The following is a 15,610-nucleotide window of genomic DNA, read 5'->3' as shown; positions in this document are numbered from 1 at the left end:
GCTTTTTAAACCTTCAAAATGGCGGCGCCCTCCGGACCGGCAAAAGTCCACAGCTCAGCCCACCTTTCTCTTCACCTTCTCCGTTTGTTCCCCAGCCTCCGTGCACAGTCCATGCAGTCCCTGGCTAGCCAGGTGATTTTTAGGTTAATTCTTAAGTCCTACCACCACAGGAATCTGCGAGAGCACAAAACAAACAAGTTTAAGCATACTTAACAGCATTTGAAAACTCATTTGTACATAGAATATATTTTTAGTGTAAGCTATTAACGTCTTACTAAGGATATTTCCTTTTTTTATTGTGATTTGAGTGAAAGCTTACAGAGCGAGTTCCATTTTCCATTCAAATAGCTTATATACATTTTGTTTTATAACATTGATTGCAGTCCCCACAATGTAATAGTTCTCTTTCCACTTCTTCCTGGGGTTACCTTTTCCCTGTGTCCTTCTTTCCTATGCATTCCTGCCCTCTGAGCTATCTCCTTGTGCAAATACTGCCCTTCTGATCTCTCATGGTTGATTGTTCTAAGGAGTGCACCTCCCTGGTGTAATTGTTCACTTCATAGGCCTGTCTGTTGTTTGGCTAGAAGTTAAGCCATGGAAGTGGGTTCAGTTCTAGGCTGGAAAGGTGACTAGAGACCATAGTCTCAGCACTTTCACCAGTCTCTATCAGATAAGTAAGTCTGGTCTTATTTAATGATTTTGGGTTTTGTTCCATGGTTTTCTCTCTCTCTATGTATGATCTCCAATTTGGATTCCTTTCTGAGTGGTCAGCGGTGGTAGCTGGGCACCATCTTGTTCTTCTGGTCGCAGGGTCATAGAGGCTGAGGTTCCCATGGTCCAGTAGTCCCTTGGACTAATTATTTCTATGCATCTTTGATTTTCTTCACTCTTCTTTGCTCCAGACAAGAAAAGACCAATTGTTGCATCTTAGATGGCCACTCATAAACTTTTAAGACCCTGGTCGCTACTCAACCAAAGTAAGATATAGAACAGTGTTTTTGTGTAGTATGTTATGCTAATTGAGCTTGATGTCCCCTGCGACCATGGTCCAAGGCCCACAGGCACAGCAACTCCCTCCCTCAAGGTGTTTGGCTGTGGCTCTATTACATTACTGTTAGCTCTGTTATATCTATGGACATTTTTATGTTGTTGTTGTTGTTGTTGTTATGTGCCGTCGAGTCAGCCCCGACTCATAGCAACCCCTCCTTGGGTTTCCGAGGCAGTATCACTACGGAAGTAGGATTGCCCAACCTTCCTTCCGAGGAGTGGCTGGTGGGTTTGAACCGCCAGCCTTCTGGTTAGCAGTCAAGTGCTTTAGCCACTATGCTACCAGAGCTCCTGGACATTTTTATAGCACATAAAAATATGTATGTTGATATATGCCAGGTTTATATATGGTTATGGGTATATTCCCTTTGCCTACTCATATCTCATCATTTTGCCTGTCTACCTGTGTATCCACCCATAGATTAGTATTTGTTATTACTGATAATGTCAGATTGTGTATGTAAAAATTTATTTTCTATACCTCATGTGCACCTCTCCATGTCTTCCTTTTTCACTAAGGACATTTTAGAAAACACTGTTCTAAAGCAGTTCCTGTTTTCTTTTCTCCTCTGAGTTAGCATTGTTCACAAGAGCTTGCTTTTGTGAATTGTTGAATCCAGCCATTTTTTCAAGTTTTCCTGTGTCTCTGAAAATTGTCAGTTTCAAGGAGGCTAAAATTACTATACTCATGTTTTGTTTTAAAGCTGAAAATTTAAATGTACTTTTGTCATCTCTAGCCAATTCAGAGGAAATTGTTGAAGGAAATTCTGTTGACTCATCAATCCAGCAAGTAGTCGGAAGTGGAGGCCAGAGGGTCATCACCATAGTGACTGATGGAGTCCCTCTGGGTCATCTCCAAACTTCAATCCCTACTGGAGGCATTGGCCAGCCATTTATTGTAACTATGCAAGATGGGCAGCAAGGTGAGTTGTCCCATTTAGACAATTTTTTATTAAATATTTTAGACACTGAACACTTACCTAAAGTGTAAATACTTATGGCAGATAGTGGGAGTGGGAAGATGTCAGGTGCAAGAAGGGGCAAAGAAGCTCTGAGAAAGAAAGAAACCCATCTTGCAAAGGTTAAGTCCCTAATATATATAAAATTTGAGAGTGAAAACCAGTAATCTGGTAGAAAAAAGAGCCAATTATAGGCACCAGTTGTTGTTGTTATGTGCCATCAAGTCAGCCCCAACTCATAGCAACCCCCTCTTTGGGTTTCCGAGGCGGTATCATTACAGAAGTAGGATTGCCCAACCTTCCTTCCAAGGAGTGGCTGGTGGGTTTGAACCACTAGCCTTCTGGTTAGCAGTCAAGTGCCTTAGGCACTATGCTACCAGAGCTCCTATAGGCACCAGTAGTGTTCAGAAAAGAAAATACTTATGGCTCTTAAAAATATAAAAATGTGTTCAACCTACTTCATTCATAACAAAAGACATGCAAACAAATACTGCAGTAAGATAATGTTATAAATGTGTTGTCAACAGTGGTGGGAAATAGGCACTCTGTCACTGGGAAGACTAAATTAATGCAGCCTCTAAAGAGCAAATTGGCAATATCTATCACTATTAAAAGTGCACATACCCTTTAGCTTAAAAGTTTTTTTCAACCCCCTAGGAATTTATACTCACACACAGAGAAATTACATATATACCAAGTTATTTATTATAATATACTAAATTATTCATTACAGTGTTATTTTTAATAGCTATAAATAAAAAAGAACCTATGTATATATGTCAGTAGGAGAATGGATAAATTATGGTACACTATACAATAGAATGGGAGCTCTGGTGGTATAGTGCCTAAGCATTTGACTGCTAACCAGAAAACTGGTGGTTCAAACCCACCAGCCACTCCTCGGAAGGAAGGTTGGGCAATCTACTTCTGTAATGATATTGCCTCAGAAACCCAAGGAGGAGGGGTTGCTATGAGTCGGATCTGACTCGTATACAATGGAATACTCTGCAACAATACAGTAAAAAGAACAAAAAACAAGGAAAATTCTTATATACCAGTTTTGTCCAACTGCCAAAATATGTTGTTAAGTAATAAAACCAAGATGAGGATAGTGTGTATTATGTGCTACATAGACTTGGACTATCTCTCGAAGAACGTACAAGAAAATGATGACACTGGTTACTCCCAGGAAGGTAAATGGGAAGTTTTTCACTGAATACACTTCTATAGCTTTTGATTTTTGAACAATTTGACTATATTAAAAAAAAAAAAAAACTCACTGCCATCAAGTCAATTCCGACTCATAGTGACCCCTCCTTGGGTTTCCAAGGCAGTGTCTCTATGGAAGTAGATTGCCCAGCGTTCCTTCCAAGGAGTGGCTGGTTAGCAGCCAGACTTTTGGTTAGCAGTCAGATGCTTTAGGCACTATACCACCAGAGTAATAAGAGTATATTAGTCAAAAAAATAGATAAATATTGGGATGATTTATCACATTTATAAAAATAAACTGTATCTTAGAAGAAAAAATAAAGTAAAAATTTTTATAAAAAGTAAAATAAACCAATCTATGATAATTGAGTCCTTAAAAATATTAGAGTTTGAGAAAGAGATGATTGGTATAATTGTCTTTCTTTGTGTCGCCAAAGTTTTGGTTTGGCCTAAATGATTATGACAGTTTCACAGTTTTCAGATTATCTGAGGAGATGGATATCTGCAGTATAGGAAAAGAGAATAGGAATTAAATCTTTATAACCCAAACTTTGGTATCACAAGTTCTTATTCATCCTATTTGGAAATACACTGCTGATATTTTTGCGAATGATTATCATTTTAAGTTTTGGGGTACTCCCTGGGTACATGAATGACTTTGCTTAAAATGGAGACAAATAAAGGAGAATTGAGTTGCTTTGGAGAAAAAGAATAGAATTTGAGATTTTACTTAAATGAACTACTTTTTACAAATATGCTTAATCATGCCCAAAGAATGAAAACAGATTTCATGAATTCTCTACAACAGTTTTAAATCCCAGACTAAACTCCCATCTTCATTCAGCATATATCTATGCCACTTTCCACTGTCATCATTTGATGAGCATTTAAGGACTACAAGCTAATTTTTAAATCAGCTGAATCAAATAACTAGGTAAATTTTTCTGTTAAAAATATGATGCATCCTAAAACCTAAATATAAATTTTTATTTATTTCCAGATAACTGTACGTTCATGTACAATTGTGAGACATGACACAGAAATATCCCCTATACCCTTCACCCATTTTCCTCCAGTGTTAACATTTTGTATATAGTATATTACAACCAGGAAATTGACATTGATAAATCCATCAGCCCTATTGAGTTTTTTCAGTTTTACGTGTACTTATTTTTGTGTGTGTTTGTGTGTACTTAGTTCATGCAATTTAATACATGTGTATACTTGTGTGCATACCACCAGAGTGAGGATTTAAAATAGGCACAAGGATCCCAAGTACTATTCTTTTCTATCCACAGCCACCTTCCTCCCCAATCCCATTCCTAACCCCTGGCAACCACTAGTCTAATCTGCCCTCCCTTTCTATATTTTTGTCATTTCAAGAATGTTATATAAATGGAACCATACTGTATGTAATCTTTTGAGATTCCCTTTTTTTAACTTAGCATACTTCCCTTAAGAGCTATTAAGTTGTATATGTTACTAGTTCATTCTTTTTCATAGCTGAGTATTATTCCAAAGTATGGATGTACCAAAGTTCGTTTACCCTTGGAGGACACCTGAGTTATATCCTGATTCTGGTTATTACTAATAAAGCTGCTGTGAAGAGTTGTGTATCAGTTTTTATGTAACTATAGGTTTTCATTTCTCTGGGATAAAGGCTCTAGAGTGTAGTTAGTTGTTTGGTTGTATGGTAAACACATGTTTAGTTTTATAAGAAACTACCAAACTATTTTCTAGAGTGACTGTACCATTTTACATTCCCAGTAATGTATGAATGATCCAGTTTCTTCATAATCCCCATATGTGTTTGGCATTATTACCATTTTTCATTTTAGCCATTTTGAAAGGTGTGTGGTACATTTTGTGTGTGTTGTGTTCAAGTGTTGTGTTGACCCTTGTCTCATTCATCTCTTGAAGAGAGAAACAATTACGTACAGTTTATGGCAAGCTGCTTTCATTAATGGTTTCTTAAAAATCTCATGTAAAGACTTCAGACTTTCTTTGGACAAGTTATTCCTACAGAATAGATAAGCTAATTTGTCATAGCTGCTGACCCAGTCAAACATCTTTTATAAGAACCTCAGATATGATAATTAACCTTCCAAACACGCAAATCAGTGCCCCTCCTTTCTGAAGCCTTTTTAGTGCCTCTCTAATTCTTTATGTTTCTCTCTGCAACACCATATTTTACCTGTTGATTCTAAAATCCAACGAGATATGAAAAATTATAAGATATTAGAGAACGTATTTCTTTTTTTTTAAGTGAAAACAAAATCTTTTTGTTTTACTATGTATTCATTATCTCTAATTGGTGTCCTTTGGCTTGTAGTTCTAACTGTACCTGCTGGTCAGGTTGCAGAGGAGACTATAATTGAAGAGGAAGAAAAAGAAACAGAGAAATTGCCACTGACTAAGAAACCAAGGATAGAAGAGATAACAAACAATGTGGAGGAAAGTAAGGTAACGTTTTTTTCGCAGTGGTAGAGAGAAGAGAAGAGAAAGAATTGAAAGCCTAACTTTTAGGCCTGAACCCTTCTTTTTGTCTGCTCTCTGGATAATCTATAATCAAGAATTCTTACCTGGTGGTGACATAGTTTACTTTTGTAGGAAGGCAGTGAAAGAGCCCTACTACAGCAACAGCTCCAGGAAGCCAATCGAAGAGCTCAGGAATACCGACACCAGCTCCTAAAGAAAGAGCAAGAGGCAGAACAGTACCGCCTCAAGCTGGAGGCTATGGCCCGACAACAGCCCAATGGAGTTGATATCACCATGGTTGAAGAGGTGGCTGAGGTAGATGCTGTAGTTGTCACAGAGGAGGAGGTAGAAGGGAGAGGGACAGAAATGATTGGGGTACCAGAGACCATGGAGCCTCATACCGGAGTTTCCATACAAACAGTTTCATCTTAACACGCAAGAGCCACAACTTGCACTATGCCCATCTTTTTCACTTTTAAAAAGAAAATACAGGGGCAAACATTGTATGAAAATTAAGAATGTCCTTAAGAAGAAAACTATAGCAGGGTATCATGCTTAGGCTCAGGAAAGCTCTCTATGCAACTGGAAAATTCAAAGCCAAGTTTAGGGACACTTTTTCTGAGGGCCCAAAAGAATAAGGACCAAATTACTCAATTCACGTTATTACTTGAAGAATAGAGGTGAAAAAATGCTGGATATTGTGGATTCATTCATTGTTTTTTATAAATAATTGACTTTATATCAAAAGATTTTAAGATAATATTCTTAATTCATTCACACTCAGAGTCTTTAATAATTGTACCGTCTAGTGACCTGAAAATTTGCCTTGGTTTTATGATGTATTTCTGTTATAGAAGAAAATTAATTGGCACGGGGGTGGGAGGAGATACTGTGTGTTTGGAAGCAGCTTTGGAGAAGAGAAAAGGAAAATCACTGCCAAAGAGCAGGCATCTCCCAACTATTGTAAGTTAATTTCACTAAAAAGAAATTTGTGCTATTGCCTGGCAGATTTACATACATTGTGTGTCATAGTTCACATATCAGTTTAAGAATCTAAAATAGAGTTTTTCAAAATGGAAGGGAAAGAAAACTTGTTTTTGTGGGAAAAGTATATATAAAACCAAAACCTTCCAGGCTGGACTGCACAGTCCTGGAAAGTGGCCTAAAAGAGGCTTGTGGGGTTATGAAACAATCTGGTCCTGAGATACAAACTTCATTCTGGCTGCATTTCATAAAATTGCAAATAGGAGAGTGGTCTGTTGTCAGAACAATTTGCTCTCAGACATTTCTTTATACAATATCAAGCTCAAACTCTTTAATTTTATATAATTTTGCTGAATTTTGTAACTATCATCTAGGATATGTGTGCCATTCTGGGGAGCTCAGATGTTAGCCCCTTAAATGCAAAAAAAAAAAAAAGGGCGACAAATGCTGAGGATATTGTGTTTGTTTGATTGGGGATAAGTACATTGCTCTGTTTTTTTAGCTTGGGCCCTAGTACTTGGACTCTGTGTTGACAAAGGAAATAAGAACCATAGTGCTGTAAAGTAAGGAACTAAAGATTCTGGCCAGGTACTTTGTCTCCTTTTCTCCCTTCTCTCCCACTATGCCTGCTTCCTTTGCCCAGAGACTTTTGGTAAATGTTTCATTGCTGGGGGTTTTTTGTGTTTAGCATGGAGTTTTTACAAAAGAAAAGGAATATGGATGGAGAGATGGAAGTTGGAAGACATTATATTACAAGAGGTTAAAAAAACAAAAGAGGTTACTGCCTTTAAAATTGGGCCTTCATCATTCTAGACTTGCTTGCTTGCTTTATTGTAAATTAGAAACTGAAACCAGAGGGAGATGTGCCAAGTAAACATTTGAATGACTGTTTAGAATACGATTTTCTTAATAGTGATCATGAGGAAAAAACATGCATTTTTAATTTGGAAAAAATCTTGACAGTTAACATGGCTCCATTTACCTTGATTAGCAAAGTAATTTGCTACAGTTTTCCAGAGGTGCAGAATCATTTCGGGCTCAAAATAGACTGAAAACATAACTCCCTAAAACAAATTTAACAAACAGAATTGACTATTGGGGTTTATAGGCAAAAAAAAAGTTTTGAAATTGGTCTTGGCTACTGGCCACTTTAGCTAGGTTTTCTCCACAGACCTGAGTACTGAGCACTTTGCAGATGATCAGCAGTTACTCAGGGCTAGTGGATGGTGGGGAAAATACAGTAGAAGAGCGTGGGTGAGGGTGAGGATAAAATTACAGTATCTACTATCAGATTATTCTGTTCTTATTTGTGATGTTTTTCTTTATTCTGCTTCCCTTTGGGAACCCGGTGCTAACAATAAGCTGCTATGTGTACCATTTCAGAGCCTTAGCTTAACTAGAGGGAACAATTATCATTTTAGATGTTTTTTATGTTATTAGTTAATATGTTGACTTTAATTCCTTTTTAAAAAAGTTACATATTCATACATATATATGTACATACGTGTGTGTGTATGTGTGTGTAATGGGGTAGAGGATAACTCTACAGAAGATAACCAGGCCTGACTACTCACTTTTGGGTTAACTAATGATTAGGGGTATTCCCTTCTGAGCATACAGCAGAGTTCCCTCTTTTTTTGGGGAACTCTGTAGTTCTTATTCTGTTCCTCTAAGAGGCTATCATTCCCACCCCCAAAATTCCCTAGTACAGTCCAAGTCATTTTTGATGATGGGGTCTTTTAGATAGAATAATTTGTTATAGGATAGGCTAGGGTAGGAAGGAAGAGAAGGGAATGTCTGGAAAGGGGTAGACAGCAAAAAGATGCTCATTTTTTATATACTTGGAATAGACCTTTTAGCATCGCAGACAAGGAGAAGAGAATTTGATCTCCATTTGTACTGCCATAGAGAGAATGGTAGGCCGGGATACCTTGAAGTAGTTAGAAGTTAAATATTATGTACATTAATGGCAGTATCATTTCAGGATTTTGCTTATCTTTCTGGATTAGCCATGGAAGTTGGGAATATCTTGCTTAGATCATCTGGTTCAGAGGATTCCAACTGACTTATTGGCAGCTTAGATTACAGAGGATCAGATAATAGTTCTCATTCCCCAGGCAAGTGTTTCAGAGTTGGTACTTGAGCAGAAGAAACTTGGAGTCTAGAATTGTTGCCTACTTAAAATAAAGCTGCTCTAGCAATATCAGTATTAATGTCAGGAATTTTAGACTCTACATTTGCATTCTGGTCTTAAACCTTCCCCACAAAAAAGAGGAAAAAGTAAATCTTAATTTCTTGTTCCTAGCTCCAGGGAAATTCATTATAAACCTGCATTCCCTTCCTATCACTACCTCTGTGGGATCTCTTAATTGCCTTGCCAGAATTAGGGTCTCTTAATTAAAAGTATGGGAGAACTTCACTTTAGGTTTTTTATATTCTTTAACCCAGTGCCTTAAAAGATCTTTTTTCCCCCGTCAGATCTGTATTTATTTTTGTTTTTGCCTTTACCTCTTCTTCAGCGTTACCATTATTTTATTAAATTTTTTGTGTCTGCTCAGTAATGTTAAAAATCGATAGCATATGAACTGATTTCTCTTTTTCTATTGATATAAAATGAATTACTTTAAAAAGAAAAATAAAATTTATAGAGGGCTCTCCAGATGAAGTAGGTATTGTGTGGCCAGGGCATTTTTTAATAACCCTTTGCTGAGGGTATGTTGTTGTTGTTGTTGTTGTTATGTGCCGTCAAGTCAGCCCTGACTCATAGCGACCCCTCCTTGGGTTTCCGAGGCAGTATCACTACAGAAGTAGGATTGCCCAACCTTCCTTCCGAGGAGTGGCTGGTGGGTTTGAACCGCCAGCCGTCTGGTTAGCAGGCAAGTGTCTTAGCCACTATGCTACCAGAGGGTATGTTAGTGTGTACATAATGGATTTTCCCACTTTTCTCTTTGCTTATGTGAGATTCAGCTCTAAAGTACCTGGTAAGACCTAGAAGTATTTTTATTTCATTAAACACATAGAGGTTTCTTAGGATTGCTGGAAATGTGCACAATATGGGGACTGAGGAAGATAAAGCGTTGCTTTGGCCCTTTCTGAAAGATGTGTCTGCTGGAAAGTGCTCTAACAGGCAGTAATGAGAAACATGAGTGAGGCCCCAGGGAGAGCCAGTGCCTGGCTTTAAAGGGATTTGTTTAGCATATAATGTGATGACACTATGTAAGCTGGAAGATTCAGAGTAGAGTCAGAGGCAGGGATGGAACTGCCCTTCCATAGAGCAGGCTTCCTTTCCACTCCTATGGTAGCTGTTTTGACTGGCACTTATAAATCTCTTACATCTCTGAACAGGAAGGGAACCCCAGGTAAAGGGCCATGGCAGAAGGAGCAAACACTCTATACATCTACTTTCCCAGTTTAGAAATCTCATCATTTTTGAGAGAAAGCATGTGTATCTCTCTCCTGAAAACATTATGAGCCTCCAGAGCTAGAAGATTTGGGGCATATAGTGAACTTTCCCAGGAGTTTAATATTGAATGTGAAACTTTTTTTTTTTTTTGTCATACTTGTTTGGAAAATGGCCTTCTGTTTGTTACTCCTGTAGACAGACTCATCTTTGTACTGCTAAAAAAGGAGCTTTTAATGGAATACATGTCAAGACCACCTATATGCTGCTCTAGGTTCTTACCTGTTTCTAGTTTATATGATGAATTCCCCCCCCCCTTCTGAGTTAGCACTCTTTCCTATGCCAATTTAGTTAACAAGAGACCAGGAGCTAGCTAGAACGATGTGAATTAGAATCCAGTAACTTTGTGCTTCTGGTGGTGCCTTTTTGCTGAGCCTTATTAGGATTAGCGGGTGGGATGACATCCCTAGACTCTATGGTAGCAGTCTGGCTTATTAATGACAGGAAATTGTGATTCCCTATCTCTGTCTCCCCCAACAACTGTCTGCTTCTGTGACCCCATTGTTCTTAGCTTATTGAGTCTTTCCCAGGTACTAGAACTTAATTAGTAGGTCATTTCTAATCTGTGGGGTTTGTCTTTGCTCTCTCCACTCCCTTCTTTTCCCACCACATATTTTCTGTTTGTTCTGAGGTGCTTTTTTTTCTGAGAATTAATCTAGGTCACACCCTCTATGCTATGTTTCCCAGTTGGTTTCAGGCATATTGCTTTATCAACAGTAATAGTAGCAACTCCCTTCCCTGGCTTTGCCCTGTGTACTCTCCTCCTGCCTTCTGCCAAGGCCATTTGTGTATGGCCAGGGGGGTTTGAGGGGAGTGGGAGAGGGTGCCTAGATGCGTCTCAAAATGCACTCAGTTTTTCAGGTTGCTTTACAGCTTTATGTACATATATACATTTAGGAAAGCTTAAATATAAATTCTCTTTTTGTATTTAGAATTTTAATGAAAGAAGATTTGATTCTGATGAGCAAGTTATGTGTGTGTATATGTATGTGTGAGTATTGTGTGTATGTAACTATATAGATATATATACAATTTTTATACTATCATTTAAAATAAAGATGTTTCTTAATAAAATGTCAAAGTCTTACCATTTCAGGATGTCTTTGAATTATTTTTCATCTCCTGGGCAAAAATTGTACCTACTCCCTTGATCACAGTTACACCTTAATAGCAAAGTGTCCTGCCCATCTGAGCTAATGAGGAGACTTCTGTTAGGGGTCTTTTCTAACCCATTCATACCTTCTGCAGTTTACTTAGCTACCCCTTTCAGCCTGAGCAAGGCAGAGCAGATTGAGGTAAAAATTGAGGTGAGAATGGAGAGAGCTTTTGACTGTCTTGTTAAATTTACCTCTGTCTGCTTCCCTTTTCTCACCACCCACCCCTTTCCCTAAAAGTAAACAACAAGGGAGGAGAACAGTAGCTATAGGAAACCATTCTGTGCCCTTGTGTGGGAGTAAAATCATTGCTGAGATGTAGGGAGAACACACCAGGCTCAGGCTTGGGAATAGTGGATTTGCTTTGCTGATTTCTCAGCTATTCTTAGTTAATAAGCTCCTTGCAGCTATCAGTCCAATTCGGCACACATTTATTAAGCACATGTAAGTAGCAACCTGGCTGTGGCAAAATTACCATTGATAGCCAGGGTTGAGTAGACCACTCTGGCTGGCTAGTAAGTATTGTTCTCAGAAGCTGCTCAGTTGGCAATAAAGATGTCTTTCTGAAGCAAAAGAGGTTGATCCCAATGTTGAGGACATATGAGCCCCAGTGTTTAACAACTAGAATCTCTACTCAAGCGCTTAAAGTAAATTTTTAGGAAATTAAACACCCACCATGTATTAGGCTGTGTGTGTATAATTGCTTGTTGATAAATACATATTGTCAACAAATATAGTGTACTTATGAAATACAAGGTACTTCTGGCAGGTACCTCATAGATGTATATGTCCTTGCTGTGCTGAGGAAAAAAAGAGCAGGACCCTTGAACAATAAACTAAGAGTCTTATTAAATTAAAATTCTGGCAAGAAAAATTATCAGGAAGATGGGAAAAATGGAAAGGAATTAGATAGGAATTTTGGGTTCTCTGAAAGATAAGATTCTTAAATGATGGGGGAAAAACATGAATTAGAGCAACTATCTTAAGATTTTCTCTGTCTGTGGAAGTGAGCCCTCTACCCCAAGGAGATCATTAGGTAGAAAATATGTGACATGAAAGAAAATACATGAGAGGTTGAAGTGGGAACAATCTAGTAATAACTATACCTATGTAGGGTTTGTGAAAGATATATGATAGGTAACAGGGTAAATTAAGATTATAGGGGACTGTGGTCAACTTTTTTTTATAAGAATGCTAAGCCCATTCCATAGGGAAAGAAAAATCTATCCAGCAAATGGTATTGAATCCTTTCTTGATAAAAACTCTCAGCAAAATAGGAATAGAAGGGAAATTCCTCAACATAATAAAGGCATATATACAAAACCAACAGCCAATATTGTCCTCAATGGAGAAAAACTGAGCATTCCTCTTGCAAATGGGAATGAGACACCAAAAATAAAAACAGAACCCACTGCCATCAAGTCAACTCTTAATTCATAGCAACTCGGTAGGACAGAATAGGACAATCGCTTAGGGTTTTCAAGGCCATAAATCTTTATGGAAGCAGAATGCTACATCTTTCTTCTGTGGAGTGGCTGGTGGTTCAAACCACTGACCTTTTGATAGCAACCACAGTGCTCCAAAGATACCCTTTCTCTCCAATCTTACTCAATATTATCCTGGAAGTCCTAGCCAGAACAATAAGAAAGAAAAATAAAGGGTATCCAAATTGAAAAGAAAGAATTAAAACTACCCTTATTCACAGGTGACATGATCCTATACATAGAAAATCTCAGAGGTTCCACAAGAAAGTTACTGAAACTAATAGAAGGATTCAGCAAAGTGACAGGGTACAAGATCACACAAAACAGTTGGGTTCCCCCTGCATTAATAGAGGACTCCGAAAGAAAATCAAGAAAAAAAAAAAAATACCATTTATAATAACCCCCAAAAGGATAAAATACCTAGGAATACACTTAGCCAGGGATGTAAAAGACTTAGACAAGGAAAACTATAAAACACTGCAAGAAACTAAAATGTACACAAATGGAAAACATTCATGCTCAGAGATTGGAAGATTTAACATTAGGGAATGTCAGTACTACCCAAAGTGATCTATAGATATAATGCAATCCCAATGCCAACAACATTCTTCAAGGAACTAGAAAAACTAATCTCCAACTTTATATGGAAAGGAAAGAGGCCTCAAATAGGTAAAGCAATATTGAAGAAGGAGGCAAAGTACGAGGCCTCACACTTCCCAATAGCAAAACTTACTATACAGCAACAGTAATCAAAACAACCTGGTACTAGTTCAATTACAGACACATAAACCAGTGGAGTAGAATTGAGAACCCAGAAGTAAATCCATCCATCTACTGGCAGCTGTTCTTCAACAAAGGGTCAAAGTCCATTTGATGGAGAAGAAACAGTCTTTAATAAATGGTGCTGGCAAAACTGGATATCTATTTGCAGAAAAATGAAACAGAATCTACACCTCATGCCATGCACAAAAACTAACTCTAAATGGATCCAAAAAGACCTAAATGTTAAAGCTAAAACTATAAAGTTCCTAGAAAATAACATAGGTACAAAACCAGGGAGCCTACTTTTCAGCACAAATATCAAACACAACTAAAAACGCACAACAAAAGAAGGTAAGAGATAACTCAGATTTTCTAAAAATTAAATACTTATGCATCAAAAGACTACCAAGAGAGTGAAACTGAACCTACAGAGTAGGGAAAAAAATCTTTGGCAACGACATACCTGATAAAGGTCTAATGTCTAAAATATGTAGAAAACTTCAACAACTTAAGAATAAAAATACAAACAATCCAATCAAAAAATGGGCTGAGGACATAAACAGACACTTCACCAAAGAGAACATTTAGGTGGCCAACAAATACATGAAAGATGCTTCGATCATTAGCCATTAGAGAGATGCAGATCAAAAACTACAATGAGATACCATCTTACCCCTGCAAAAATGGCAGTGATCAAATAAAAAAAAAAAATGTTGGTGAGGTTGTGGGGAGATTGGAACTCTTAGACTAGTGAGGTTGTAAAATGGTACAACTACTATGGAAAATGGTATGGCACTTAACTTGCTAGAAACAGAAATATCTTATGATCCAGCAGGCCCACTTCTGTGTATATTTCTGAGACATAAGAGCAATGACATGAATAGACATAGGCATACTTATGTTCATTGCAGCATTATTCACAATAACAAAATGATGGAAACAACTCAAGTGCCCATCAGTAGATGAAAGGATAAACTGTGGTACATACATATAATAGAATACTGTATAACTATAAAAAATGAGCCTGTGAAATATTAAGGATGGATCTGGAGGACATTTTACTGAGTGAGATAAGTCAATCGCAAAAGGACAAATTTTATATAGCACAGCTCTGGTGGCACAGTGCCTAAGGCATTTGACTGCTAAGCAGAAAGTTGGCGGTTCAAACCCACCAGCCACTCCACAGAAGGAAGATGGATCAATCTACTTCTGTAAAGATTTACTGCCTTGGAAACCCAATGGGGGTTGCTATGAGTTGGAAATGACTCAATGGCAGTGGGATTCCTTTTATTATAAAAAGTCAAGAATAGATATACACAGAGAAAGCAACATTCTTTGATGGTTACCAGGGACAGGAGGGAAAAACATTTCTAGATAGTAGACACTTGTTATTTTTGGTGATGGGAAAAGCAACACCAAATATGAGTGAAGTTAGCACATCTTGACCAAAATAAATAAAGACACTAAGAAGTACACAAGAAAAAGGGACAATCTCAGTAAATGCTATAAATACACAAGTTTGCAACAACAGTAACAACAACCTAAAAATATGTATGTGGTTATGTAGGTAAATATTTATGCACACATGTCTATAGGAACGCAAATGAGAGTGTGCATGTATAGGTGTATCTGTAGGCATAGGTATATACATGTTTGTGCTGCATATATATATATATATAAAACAAAGCACATAGGGGGTACAGTTATAGAGACTTCATAGACACATCTGAACAACTCATGGGATTGGTTTACTGGGTTGAAAGCAGGGCTTTGAAGTGATTCTTTTCAGTCCAGTAATGGCCAAGTGAAAGTGTAATGGACCTGAATTTGTAAAACGGGAGAGCCAGAACAACAACCAGAATGAGAAAAAATACAAGTTGACGCCCTGCTAGAAACTTACTCTTCCCCTTAGAAAACAAGGGCGGCATGCTCATTGCATAACCCAATCTCTTGACCCACAGAATCAGAAACAATGGTCCCCTGCTCAAAGACAGCAGCTGACCACACTGCTTTGAACGTGTGTCCCTCTGCACAGTCCCAGCAGTAATCTAATCTGCATCAGGCTCCTGAACG

General features: G+C 37.8%; 1 protein-coding gene across 1 annotated transcript in view; it reads left to right on the top strand.

Annotated features, from left to right (window-relative positions):
* The window catches only part of GABPB2 (GA binding protein transcription factor subunit beta 2), a 20,901-nt gene extending 14,776 nt beyond the window's left edge, over positions 1-6,125 (top strand). The window contains exons 6-8 of the mRNA XM_007950910.2: positions 1,785-1,970; positions 5,548-5,678; positions 5,826-6,125. Coding sequence (XP_007949101.1) covers positions 1,785-1,970; positions 5,548-5,678; positions 5,826-6,125 — 617 coding nt within the window. The remainder of the gene's footprint in view (positions 1-1,784; positions 1,971-5,547; positions 5,679-5,825) is intronic.
* Positions 6,126-15,610: the final 9,485 nt, after the last annotated feature.

The sequence above is a fragment of the Orycteropus afer genome, unplaced genomic scaffold, assembly GCF_000298275.1.
Source record: "Orycteropus afer afer isolate SDZICR_OR568_19922 unplaced genomic scaffold, OryAfe1.0 scaffold00290, whole genome shotgun sequence".
In the NCBI taxonomy this organism is placed as follows: Eukaryota; Metazoa; Chordata; class Mammalia; order Tubulidentata; family Orycteropodidae; genus Orycteropus; species Orycteropus afer.
The sequence above is the reverse complement of the archived record's forward strand: the minus strand, read 5'-3'. Positions and strand labels throughout refer to the sequence as shown.